General features: G+C 54.4%; 2 protein-coding genes across 3 annotated transcripts; both read left to right on the top strand.

The window, feature by feature from the left end:
* The first annotated feature begins 350 nt into the window (after positions 1-350).
* Positions 351-8220, top strand: Nfkbie (NFKB inhibitor epsilon). Of its 2 annotated transcripts, none has more exons than XM_021218180.2 (6): positions 351-962; positions 3150-3252; positions 3859-4081; positions 4782-4870; positions 5020-5259; positions 6954-8220. In XM_021218180.2, exons 1-6 carry the CDS (start codon positions 589-591, stop codon positions 7038-7040), a joined length of 1116 nt encoding a protein of 371 aa, XP_021073839.1. In that variant the 5' UTR covers positions 351-588; the 3' UTR covers positions 7041-8220. The 2 variants fall into 2 exon arrangements, with proteins under 2 accessions (XP_021073839.1, XP_021073840.1); XM_021218181.1 differs by having other exon boundaries at positions 6886-8064.
* A 428-nt stretch (positions 8221-8648) lies between these two features.
* Slc35b2 (solute carrier family 35 member B2) lies at positions 8649-12338 on the top strand. Its single transcript, XM_021217825.1, has 4 exons — positions 8649-8784; positions 9311-9504; positions 9660-9814; positions 10965-12338. Exons 1-4 carry the CDS (start codon positions 8774-8776, stop codon positions 11898-11900), a joined length of 1296 nt encoding a protein of 431 aa, XP_021073484.1. The 5' UTR covers positions 8649-8773; the 3' UTR covers positions 11901-12338.
* Positions 12339-12562: the final 224 nt, after the last annotated feature.

The following is a 12562-nucleotide window of genomic DNA, read 5'->3' on the forward strand; positions in this document are numbered from 1 at the left end:
AAAAAAAAAAAGGAAAAAAAAAAAGAAAAATCAAAAAATACACTTTTTAAACAATTGAATGAATAAATGAATGAAGACACCACGAAACTAAAAAGAAGGAACGAACGAATGCACGGAATTAGTGAATGAAAGGAAAGGGAAGGGGAAGAATGAGTGAATGAATGAATGAATGGGCGAAACTATCCACGCAGGAGTGAGTCAAGACCGGTAACCCGAGACTCCCTGCCTACGCAAGCAGCCAACAGGGGGATTCCGGAGGGGCGGGGCTCTACCCGGAAGCGCCTTTGAGGGCGGGGCTGTGGGCGTGGCAGTGGCTGCGGGCCACTTCTTGGGTCCGGGGGCGGGGCGAGAGAGAAGACCTAACTAGGGACGGTTCAGCTGCCCAAAGCACCCGCTGCGGTGGACCTGGCCGGCGCCCTGGACCTCTCGCTTTTCTCATCCGCTCCCCGCGCCTGCACAGCCAGGTAATGAAGCCGCTCGGAGAGGGACTCTGGTTCTGTTAGACGGACACACAAACCCGGAAAAGCGCGCGGCACACCGCAGAGTTAGATCCCGCTGGACCCTGGACCCCGGGCTGGCGCGGCCGGCATGTCGGATGCTCGGAAGGGGCCGGACGAGGCGGACGATAGCCAGTGTGACTCCGGCATAGAGTCGCTGCGCTCTCTGCGCTCCCTGCCTGAACCTACTGCGGCCCCAGGCTCCGGATCATCGCACAGCGGCTGCCCACAGCCTTGGAGCCATGCTCCGGAGACCCACAAGGAACCAGGGAAAGAAGATACGGATGGAGAGCGAGCGGACTCCACCTATGCCTCCTCCTCTCTCACTGAGTCCTTCCCCTTACTGGAGAGACCCGAAGCCAAGGATCCAAGCCCTCCAGCCCCAGGATCGCCGCTGCCCCTCGCGGGGGTGCTGAGCCCTCAGCAACTCGAGGCGCTCACATACATCTCTGAGGATGGAGACACGTGAGTAAACTGGCTAGGCTAGGCTGAGACAGGATGCTCAGTCAGAGCCCCCCTCGGAGCTGCAACTGGCTGGGCTCTCACCACCACTTCATCACCTGAGAGGACAGACCCTTACAGCACTCGCCCTGGAAGGGTCAGTCCCCTTCTCCAAACTCCAAACTTAACTTGCAGCCTGCTTTTAAGCTGTAGCCAGGTTCAGATCAAACACCAGACATCATCACCTCTTTGGGGGAGTGGACAGAATAGCAGGGCCCTTGTAACCTAGAACACCAGCCGCAGTCTTGAAAATCTACCAGTGACCCACTCCTGGGAAGAGGAATTCCCCCGCAACCAGTTCAGTTTTTGTTTTTCTTGTTGGGGGAAGGGGTGTCCCTGTTTGCTCAATATTTGGGATACCAATGCCTGACTTATGAACACCCTAACCAGAGGGGAAAAACAAAAAGACAACCCCAGGATTGCAGGTTGCCATCTGAGCCCAGGAAGCCTGGATTAAGCGTGCTACCTGGATGCCTGTTTGAAATTGGTTCCAAAAAAAGGACTAGACTGAGAATTCTTGCCCCCAACAAACAGGATAGCCAGCTGGCTGCCCCAGCTCACTTCCTCCTCTGCTGAGAAAAGGGAAGTGATGGCTTGGCCTCAGCCTCCCCCAACAGCCTCCTGAGCTCCCCAAATTCTCCTTGCTGTCCAGTCTCTTGATGTCCCTTTTCTCCCTTAGGCCCAGCTGGAGTCAGGTGCAGCTAGACTGTAAGGCTATCAAGTGTGTAGGTGTCAAGTACAGAAGAGGTGACGGGGCCTTGGGGGGTGATAGAGCAGGGGCAGCTGGAGTGCTAGATGAGAGAGACGCTGGGATGCAGGGGGTGCCCGTCCTGACCTGCTTGTTGGAGATGTAGGGGTCTTGGGGTGGCTATTAGCAAAAATAGTCTCCATCCTGTGAGCGGGAGAGAGGCCTTTTGTATTCCATGTGCTAGTCACAACCCTTAGGCCAGGACCTCAGAGTTCTGGGAGCTCTGTGCACAGTTCTCGGGCCATCCACCGCACCCTCCGCGGTTAGCCCCTGAGCTGCATGCAGATTTAACACGCTTTGCTTAGAGACAGATCCAGTGTGTATGGAGAGAAGCATCAGGACCCCCCCCCCAGCAGACATCTTCCCTCCTTTGGAGGTGGCTGGACTGTGGGAAGTGTGGAAGTGGGAAAAGGAAGTGGGCGGGAGGAGGGGAGACTGAGGGAGAGAGGGAGGTGGCTGCAGGAATGTGACCCAGAGAGCAGGCCCTGGCCGAGGGGATTTCCACAGTGGTTCCTCCCTCCCTCCCTCTGTCACTCTCTCCTGGCCTCCTCTACTGCCTGCCTACAGCAAAAGTTTGTCCCCCCCCCCTCCTGCCTAAGTACCCCCTCGCTAGCCCAGGCAGGCCTTTAGTCAAGTTGCCCCAAGGCAGCTGTCCAGGTCTAGACCATCTAACCCTGGCTTTCATTTTCCCCACCTGATGTGGGGAAACCCCAAGACTGGAACTTCCCATCCCAACTGCCCCATTGGCCCTAACTTACAACTCCCATCACCCCCCTCTCCTTCCCCATCAAACCAATTTTCTGCCATGCACCAAACTCCCCCTTGGAGCTGTACCTAGGAGAGGGTTTGAGCCAGACCCCATATGGTGGCTTGTGAGGAATGGCCCTCTTGACTAGTGGATAAGGTAGCAGTTCCAAATGCCATGCTGGCTCCTTGGACTGTGTGACATTGAGTCGCTGGGGGAACCCCACATCGGCCTCCTCCTGTCCTCCCTGTCGTGGGGAGGTGGGTAGCTCAGTCCTGGAAACCCCCTCTGTGTTTCTCCCGGCAGCTTTCGGTTTAGCTTTGAGCTGCAGCTGGCCTGGCAGGGCCCTGGGGGCAGGAGGGAGCTGGGTGTGGGAAGACGGTGGACAGGAAGGCCCAGGTCCTGTCAGCACCCTGCCCACAGGTCCACCCCCCCCAGCCGAGGCCCTCCACGGGTCCAGGGATCCCAGCTTGGAGCTCCCACCTCCAGAATCCTGGCTTCCTGTATCAACCCCTCACTTCCTGGCCCAAACTCTCACTTCCTGCACCTGCTTGGTTGTGGGTAGCTAGTTAAGAGGTCGATGCGTTCATTTCTAACACCAAGACGCCAGCCTATTGCCTCTGACCTGGGCTCTGACCCTAGCCCTCTCCTGCTCCAGGCTGCTCCACCTGGCAGTGATTCACGAAGCCCCGTCCGTGCTATTCTGTTGCTTGGCTTTCCTGCCCCAGGAAGTCCTGGACATTCAGAACAACCTTTACCAGGTGAGCAGAGAGAGGTTATACCCAGGTGCCACTGCCATCCCCAGCAGCCACACCTTCTGCCAGATGTGGCGCCAGAAGCTGCAACACAAAGATGCATATGGAGGAAGCAGCGTCTGCCCACGCACGAGGTGCCCACAGGCTCGTCACTGGCACCTGATTATACCGCACGATGACAAGGGCATTGAAGACCTTACCAGATTCAGTGGAGTTTGGCGTCTTTGTGGGACAGGCAAGAAAGGCTGAATATAAGAGATGACATCTTAACTGAGTCTGAATGGGGGCAGTTGTCAGGGAGAGGCCCTGGCTCCTGTCTTTCCTCCCCTCCCTCAGTCCCTGCAGACAAACCCTGGAGGATGATGCAGATCTCCCCAAGGGGTGAAGGATTAAGGGCAAGGCCCTGTTTCCCTCATCTTACTTCCAGAATTGGGGGTCCCAGGCATTTGGGGAGGGGTTCAGGAGTAATTTCACAGAAGACCCTACTATAACCCTTGCAGTTACCTTCAGAGAGGCTCCTGGGAGTTGGAGGTGGTTGTAGTCCCACATGTCCTCAGAGGGAGGAGCCAGCCGCAATGGTTCTGTGACCCCCGTGACCCTCTGTGCCTACAGACAGCACTGCATCTGGCCGTTCACCTGGATCAGCCAGATGTCGTCCGGGCACTGGTGCTGAAGGGGGCCAGCCGAGTTCTGCAGGACCAGCATGGTGACACAGCCCTGCATGTGGCCTGTCGGCGCCAGAATCTGGCCTGCGCGTGCCGCCTGCTGGAGGAGCCACCAGAGCCAGGCAGACAGCGGTCTCATCCCCTGGACCTCCAACTGAAGAACTGGCAAGGTGTGGAGGAGAACTTAACACCTGTGAGCAGGACCACGGAAGAGCAAGGCAGATAGTAAACATCATACTGTGAAGTGTGTGTGTGTGTGTGTGTGTGTGTGTGTGTGTGTGTAAAGGAAGTGGTGCTGTGGTGGACCAGGAGGAGAAGAACCAGGATGTGGCAGGGTTGGAGGGGAATTTTTTGTAGGGAAGTTCTCAGAGTCAGGAGCCTTTGAACAGAGATTCAGCAGAGACAAGGATGCAAATTCTAATCTAAATCTCTATTATTATAAGTAAGGTTGGAGAAATGAAGGAGGTTCTAGGCCAGAAGGGGGATAACAAAATAAAAGCCCCGGGGCATAAAGGAAGAGGTGACCCCTGGGTAGAGACTGGGGCCATGAGGATCCCCTGGATGCTCTGAGGAGCTTCACCTGGGCTTGAAGGTAATGATCTAGCCTTAGCAGGGGTGGGTGTGTGCACTGGGAGGCCGTGTGTGTGTTTGGGGCTGTCTCTCAGCAGCCTGACCCTTGAAGCATAAAAGTTTCAGTAACATGACCGAAAAAGTGGAAACTTTGAGTTCCTTTCCTCTCAGACCTCTGAGGGGGATTTTTGGGAGGTGGTATTTCAATAGTCCTGCGATTAGACGCATTGAGTAGGCAGGGGTCCCTTGAGGCCAAAGAGCAGGGTACTAAATAGCAGTCTCCTCCCTCCTCCACCCCAGGTCTGGCCTGTCTCCACATCGCCACATTGCAGAGGAACCAACCACTCATAGAACTGTTGCTTCAGAATGGAGCCGACATTGATGTACAGGTGAGGCTCCACCTGGCCCACCACCTGCCACCACCTGGTCTAGCGACAGGTCCCCTGGCAGTGTCAAACACGTTGACACGCCATCTCCAGAGCCCAGGCTCAGCACGCCGCCTCATCGCATGCATAGCTGACATCCCTGTTCCTTGCAGGAGGGCACGAGTGGAAAGACTGCCCTGCACCTGGCTGTGGAAACTCAGGAACGCAGTCTGGTGCAGTTTCTGCTCCAGGCCGGTGCCCAGGTAGATGCCCGGATGCTTAACGGGTGCACACCTTTGCACCTGGCAGCTGGCCGGGGCCTCAACAGCATCTCATCCACTCTGTGTGAGGCCGGTGCCGACTCTCTGCTGCTGAATGTAGAAGATGAGACACCCCAGGACCTGGCTGAGGACGTAAGAGACGCACCCACACCAGCTGTCTTGCAGAGCCTATCACCCGTAACAGAGTTAGGCGCATGCACTAGGCAAAGGATGCTCAGCAGTTAACAGTGCCGGGTCAGGCTGGAGGGTCTAACTTTGTTGATAGAACAAGCGCTTGCCTAGCATGTAAGAGACCCCGGGTTCAACACCCAGAACCACACAGATAGCGGCGCATGCCTGTTATTTAAGCACTTAGGAAATGGAGGGAGAGGATCAAAAACTAAAGGCCTTCTTCATCTACATAGCAAGTTCAAGGCCAGCCTAAGCTACATGAGTCCCTCAACCCCCAACACTGCTGGGGGTAGAACAAAACTACTTTTTTTTTTAAAAAAAAAAAAACCAACTGTGACATATTGGGCTGTATTTGCCGCCCTCCCCCTCTAGCCTACAACTGGTTCCCTAAGCTGGTCAGGCCCAAGGAGCCTAAACAAGGACTCCAACAGGAGTGACTCTGTGAAGCTGACCAAGCTGAAGACAATGCCACGGTGAGGCCTGGAGGGACAGGAGGAGCAATGCCTCCACTCACGTGGTCGCACGTGTCTTAAAGCAAAATGTCTTCGGCATATAAATAAATACCCGGGGTCTTCAGGTCTTAGACTTTATTTTTATTTTTTGTTTAAGATTCATTTATTTTTATGTATGTGAGTACACTGTCACCGTCTTCAGACACACCAGAAGAGGGCACTGGATCCCATTACAGATGGTTGTGAGTCACCATGTGGTTGCTGGAAATTGAACTCAGGACCTCTGGAAGAGTAGTCAGTGCTCTTAACCACTGAGCCATCTCTCCAGCGCCCCCCCCCCTTTTAAAAAAAAAAAAAAAAAAGAGGCAAAACTCACATTTTCTATACATTACAAAAGATATTCGCTCGGGAGGCAGAGGCAGGTGGATTTCTGAGTTCGAGGCCGACCTGGTCTACAAAGTGAGTTCCAGGACAGCCAGGACTGCACAGAGAAACCCTGTCTCGAAAAAAACCAAAAAGAAAAAGAAAAAAAGATATTCGCAGGGCAGTGGTGGCGCATACCTTTAATCCCAGCACTCGGGAGGCAGAGGCAGGCGGNTTTCTGAGTTCGAGGCCAGCCTGGTCTACAGAGTGAGTTCCAGGATATTTTTTTTTTTTTTTTTTTTAAGATTTATTTATTTATTATATGTAAGTACACTGTAGCTGTTTTCAAACACATCAGAAGAGGGCATCAGATCTCATTACGGATGGTTGTGATTAAAAGCTGGCACATGCTTTTAATCCTAGCACTTAAGAGGCAAAGCCAGGCTGATCTCTGTGCGTTTAAGGCTAGCCTGGTCTACAGAGTGAGATCCTGACTCAAAAATTTAGCAAAAGTATCCAAAACCCTTCCACACCCCAGCCCTAACCCCAACAACAGCTACTGTGCATACATAGTGCCAGTGGATATACTGTATCTACTGTAAGGTCACTCCTAGCTCAGATATTCTACATGGCTTATTTCAGATCTTGTCTAAGCTTCGGGTCTCTGCCATGCCCAGGTCTTTCACTATCTGGCCTTCACCTTGCCCAGGTCCCTGCTGCCACCGCATAGGGCATTAACTCTGCTTCTCTCCATTCTCTCTCTCTCTCTTAGCTCCTTTCTTATTTACCCTTCGATGACCTGAAAATCTCCGGCAAACCACTGCTATGTACTGACTGAAGCTCGAATGGGTCCCCACCACTTTCCACCTGGAAGCCGGATCCACAGCTGCTGCCGTTGGGACCCAAGCAATGTCACCCCTCTGCTGATGCTAGTCCTGGGGCTAGCATAGTCCTAAAATGAGATGAAGGGTTGCAGATGAGGAAGAGCCGATCTGGAAGGAAGGACTTCCCCAAGTGGCCTGGATGGAGATTCTTGAAAGACCCTCGAAGCCACTGGCATCCCGGAGGAAGCTTCCTCAATTCTGTTGAAGATGGCATGCGCTGAAATTGCCAGCTCCCGGGAAAATGGGGATGAGCAAACTGGCCCGAGGGGGTCTCACCTAAAATACCTTTGTGAGTGTGTTTGGCACTGGGGTCTGAACCTAGAGCCTCCCCAGCGGTAGGCAAGCTTACTATCATGGAGCTGTGTCCCTGGCCCTCTTTTCATTTTTTATGTTGTGGTGGGATCTCACTGAGTTGCCTGAGATGGCCTGGAACTCACTCTGTGGCCCAGGCAGTCATCTCTGAACTGCGACCCCCCTGTCTCAGCCTCCTGAGTAGCTGGGATTATAGGGCTGGTGGCAGTGGGTCACCACAAAGTTATCTAAAGACTTCAAACATAAGGCTCCCAACTGAACCTTTGCGATTATTCTAATATGACACTAAAATGGAAGAGAGAGGCTTTAAAAACAAACAAACAACCAACAACATTTCCCTTCTACAATTGTATGCATAGGCAGGCCTGACTCCCGGTAAAGACATAGAGAAGGGGACAAGCCCCTAAGCAAGCACAGGGCCTTGATGGGTGTGGTAGGAGACCTGATGGGTTCCTGCCAGCACAGGCACATCTTCATGTGGAAATGCCCAGGTCTGGAGAGTGAGGGGGAAGAATACGGAGAAACGTGTCGCAGGAGAAGCTTGGGGACATTGATCACAAGAAAGCTGCAACTTTCCTTTCGTTTCCCCCACCCCCTTAGATTCCACACACTGAGGGCCCTGCTAGGTCACGTCTGTGACTGGCATGAAGAAGGAGAAGAAATAAATCAACATAGTTTCCGATGCTTAGCGCTTATAAGCACTAAGTAAATGCATCCTGTGAGTGAGACAGATATTAAAAGCATAAACAACTAAATATGTGGTTATAAGTTGCAATGGGTGGCTGGGAAGGAAGAAAAAACGTTAGCAGAAAGAAAGACAATGGAGCGGGTGACGGATCACCCTTTGGGAAGCTTCAGGCGGGTGTCGTTGAAACTGCGATTTAGGATGAGCCAGGGGGAAGACAGCATTGGGGAAGGCCTCCGGTGAATTGAAGGAACTGAAAACGGGCCAACAGGACTCTACAAGGTTGGGCAAGTAGGCGAGGAGGACGCACCAGGTCATACAGAGCCTAGAAGGTCACCGTCACAGGTACTAGGGGGATGATCACTGATGCAGCCAAAAAAGGAGGAGACATCCTTGTTTAAAAACTAACATAAGAGGAAGTACTTGGGTCTCAGATACTCAAAAACCCCAGTCCACTAGGTGGCAATGGTCATCGTCACTCTGTCGGGGTTGGATTGGGTCGGGTTGATGGCTGTGACCAAGCAAGCTGGGAAAAGGAGGGAGTCCCAACTGGAGTTCCCCAGGGGGACCGGGCTTGGTCTGCCTCCGGGCCGCGCGGGGTCGCTGTGGCCGGGGTGCCGCGAAGGGGGCTGAGGCGGGGAGGAGGCGGGAAGAGCGCGGCACTTCCGCTGGCTGGCTGACTGGCTGGCTGCTGGAGCGGTCGGCGGAGGGAGCGGAGGGAGCGCTCGGCCCGGGGACTCGCATTCCCCGGTCCCCCCTCCGCCCCACGCGGCTGGGCCATGGACGCCAGGTGGGGGGACTCGGGCAGCCATGGCCCACGTGACCGAGACCCCGGGGGGCACGTGACCGAGACCCCCAGGGCTCGGGAGGCGGGGTGTGGGGGGGGTCCCCCCCCAGCCGCAGATCCGCGTGGCACTGTCGGGAGCCCAGTGTGGATGGGCACGCGGCATGTGGCCTACGCTCCTCGGGCGGCTTCGAGGATTGTCGCGCAGAGGGGATGAGGGGACAGTGGCGCATCGGAGCGGGAAGGGGGTGGGGTGGGGGCTGCCTGTGGCCTGAGCTGCCCGCGCGCTGGAGGGAACAGAGGCGACCTATGTGGCTGGACAGGCGGGGCCGCCCCCGGGAAGGGAGGAGGTTCTGCCTGGCCTGCGCCGGACCCCCCGAGAGAGAGGGAGAGAGAGGCTCTTTGTCCGTCCCTCTGGGCTGCAGCGGAGGGGGCGGGGAGGCCACTGGGCACTTCCCTGGTACAGTCCCCTCCGGAGGGCAGAGAGGCGGAAGAGCTGCAACCCTAATCGTTGCTTCGGCTGTCCCAGCAGATGGTGGGCAGTAGTGGTACTCGCCACTCTCCCTCCCTTGGGAGCAGGTGGAGAGTCACCCGAAGCCCCTCCGCAGTCCTGGACACAGCTGTGGCTCTTCCGCTTCTTGTTGAATGTGGCGGGCTATGCCAGCTTTATGGTACCTGGCTACCTCCTGGTGCAGTACTTAAGACGGAAGAACTACCTGGAGACAGGTAATGTGTGTGGCCAGAGGGTGGGGAAATGAGCGAAATCCGGTTCCAGGTGTTGGCAGACCCGGACTTGGGCAGGGAGGGAGGCCAGTCAGACAGGGGGGTCGGGCTGGCTGCTCTGGAGAGGTCGTGGACATTGACTCTTGTGTCTTCTTCAGGCAGGGGTCTCTGCTTCCCCCTGGTGAAAGCCTGTGTGTTTGGCAATGAGCCCAAGGCTCCCGATGAGGTTCTCCTGGCTCCGCGGACAGAGGCAGCGGAATCCACCCCCTCTTGGCAGGGCCTGAAGCTGGTCTTCTGTGCCTCCGGGCTCCAGGTAAGAAAGGTTCCCCTTCTCTTCCCAAGCTGGGTACAGACATCCAGGGACGGTTTGTGTCCCTACAGGACACAGCCCAGTCCTGAAAGTGAACTTTCAGTGTTTCCTTCAACACTTGTACTGAAAGTTCACTCTACACATGCTTGTGTGCACTGACACGCGCGCGCGTGCACACACACACACACACACACACACACACACACACACGCGCGCGCGCGCGCGCGCGCGCGCGCGCACCTGCCCATGCAATGTCTTCTACAGTGTGCCTGCCTGAGTTATTGTATTTTTTTTTCCCTATGCCCATATTCTGCTCTGTCTGTATGTTGTATCTGAGTGTGAGTTTGAGGAATCGCTGGCTAAACTTATATCCCCAGAGCTGCTTCCCACATTATTATTTTGAGACAAAGTTTTGCTCTGCAGCCCTAGTTACTCCAGAATTTACTGTATAGACCAGGCTGGCCTCCAGCTCAGAGATCCCCCTCCTCTGCAAGTGCTGGGATCGATGACCCACCACTCTGTTTATCAGAGTCTCACAGGCCTTGAACTTTCTTTTTTTTCTTCGCTGGTTTTCCAGACACAGTTTCTGTGAGTGGCTCTGGCTTGCTCTTAATACCAGGCTGGCCTCAAACTCAGAGATCCAAATGCCTTTGCCTCCAGAGTGCTGGGCAGAGTGGGTTAAAGGCATGTGCCACCACCACCTGATGCAAGCCCTGAACTTTCAACCCTCCTGCTTCTTCCTTCCAAATTTGGTTTTTTTGAGACACGGTTTCTCTGTATAGCCCTGGCTGTCCTGGAACTCACTCTGTAGACCAGACTGGCCTCGAACTCAGAAATCCGCCTGCCTCTGCCTTCTGAGTGCTGGGATTAAAGGCGCCCAGTTTCTTTTTTAGTTAGTTCAAACTAAATAAGACTCTTTATATGGTATGTGGAGCCACCTCTAATGGATTTGCATCATGGAGGACAGGGTTTGATCTTTAAGCAGGTATCAGCCCCACAAAGTGAGCTAAAGCTTGGGAAAGAAGGCCCTCCCTCAGAGGAACCAAAAGGATAGTGTCAGTTACGTCATATGCTACCAACTGTGAAGAAGTGGAAACTGCGACTTCTGCCTTTCCTTCTTTATTGTTGCTCTTCTCCACCCTCCCGCTTCCAGGTGTCCTATCTGACTTGGGGCGTACTGCAGGAAAGAGTGATGACCGGCAGCTACGGGGCCACAGCCACATCACCAGGAGAGCATTTCACAGACTCCCAGTTCCTGGTGCTGATGAACCGTGTGCTGGCGCTGGTCGTGGCCGGCCTCTACTGTGTCCTGTGCAAGCAGCCGCGTCATGGTGCACCCATGTACCGGTACTCCTTTGCCAGTCTGTCAAATGTGCTTAGCAGCTGGTGCCAGTACGAAGCACTTAAGTTCGTCAGCTTTCCTACCCAGGTGCTGGCGAAGGCCTCCAAGGTGATCCCTGTCATGATGATGGGAAAGCTGGTGTCCCGGCGCAGCTATGAACACTGGGAATACCTGACTGCTGGCCTCATCTCCATTGGAGTTAGCATGTTTCTTCTGTCCAGTGGACCCGAGCCTAGAAGCTCTCCAGCCACCACACTCTCTGGCTTGGTCCTACTGGCAGGCTATATCGCTTTCGACAGCTTCACCTCAAATTGGCAGGATGCCCTGTTTGCCTATAAGATGTCATCGGTGCAGATGATGTTTGGGGTCAATTTATTCTCCTGTCTTTTCACAGTAGGCTCACTACTGGAACAGGGGGCCCTACTGGAGGGGGCGCGCTTCATGGGGCGACACAGTGAGTTTGCGCTCCATGCCCTCCTCCTCTCCGTCTGCTCTGCCTTTGGGCAGCTTTTCATCTTCTATACCATCGGACAATTTGGAGCTGCCGTCTTCACCATCATCATGACTCTGCGCCAGGCTATTGCCATCCTCCTCTCCTGCCTCCTCTATGGCCATACTGTCACTGTGGTGGGGGGACTGGGGGTAGCTGTGGTCTTCACTGCCCTCCTGCTCAGAGTCTATGCCCGGGGCCGGAAGCAGCGGGGAAAGAAGGCTGTGCCCACTGAGCCCCCAGTGCAGAAGGTGTGAGCAGTAAAGACCCTTCTCTTCACTTCATCTTCTGAGGCACTGGCTCAGCATACAGCAGTGGGTTGGAGCCCTGGAGGCAGCCTCTTTTGCCTTGCCTTAAGAGCCCCACTTCATGGAAATGACAGCTGTGGGTGTTGGGTTAGGTGACCCAGAGCTCCTCCCCCAACCTCTGAAATCTTGACTTCTCTGGTGGCCAAGCAAACCAGCACCAGGGCTTTGCTCATCCCTTTGCACACACCCTCGAGGCTACCGGGCACCAGCTGGGAAGAGAATTGTTTACAGGTCATATGGTTCCCCTAGGGGCTAGTGAGAATGGTGCTGTGCCAGAAGGGACAAAGGCCCCTTTGGGGCCCCCAGTGTTCCTACCCAAGTCTTGGTACTTGGAATTGTCACCTTTTGCTCTTATTTGATTAAACTGCAGCAGTGACTTTGGACCTGTGTTTTGGTTGGCATTAATAGTTGATGGACAAGTGCCTTTCATCATCTTCCAACACAACTCAGGGAGCCCTGAGTGTTACAAGGAGAGCAGGACTGTATAAAACTGCATCTTCTTTATTTTGCATACTTTTAATTTCAGAACAAAATAAAACAAAAAAAAAAAACCACAATACACAACACCCAACCCTGCTATTCTGTGGGAGGGGATCTTCCTGCCTTAAGGC

This window comes from Mus pahari, chromosome 18 (genome assembly GCF_900095145.1).
Source record: "Mus pahari chromosome 18, PAHARI_EIJ_v1.1, whole genome shotgun sequence".
NCBI lineage: Eukaryota > Metazoa > Chordata > Mammalia > Rodentia > Muridae > Mus > Mus pahari.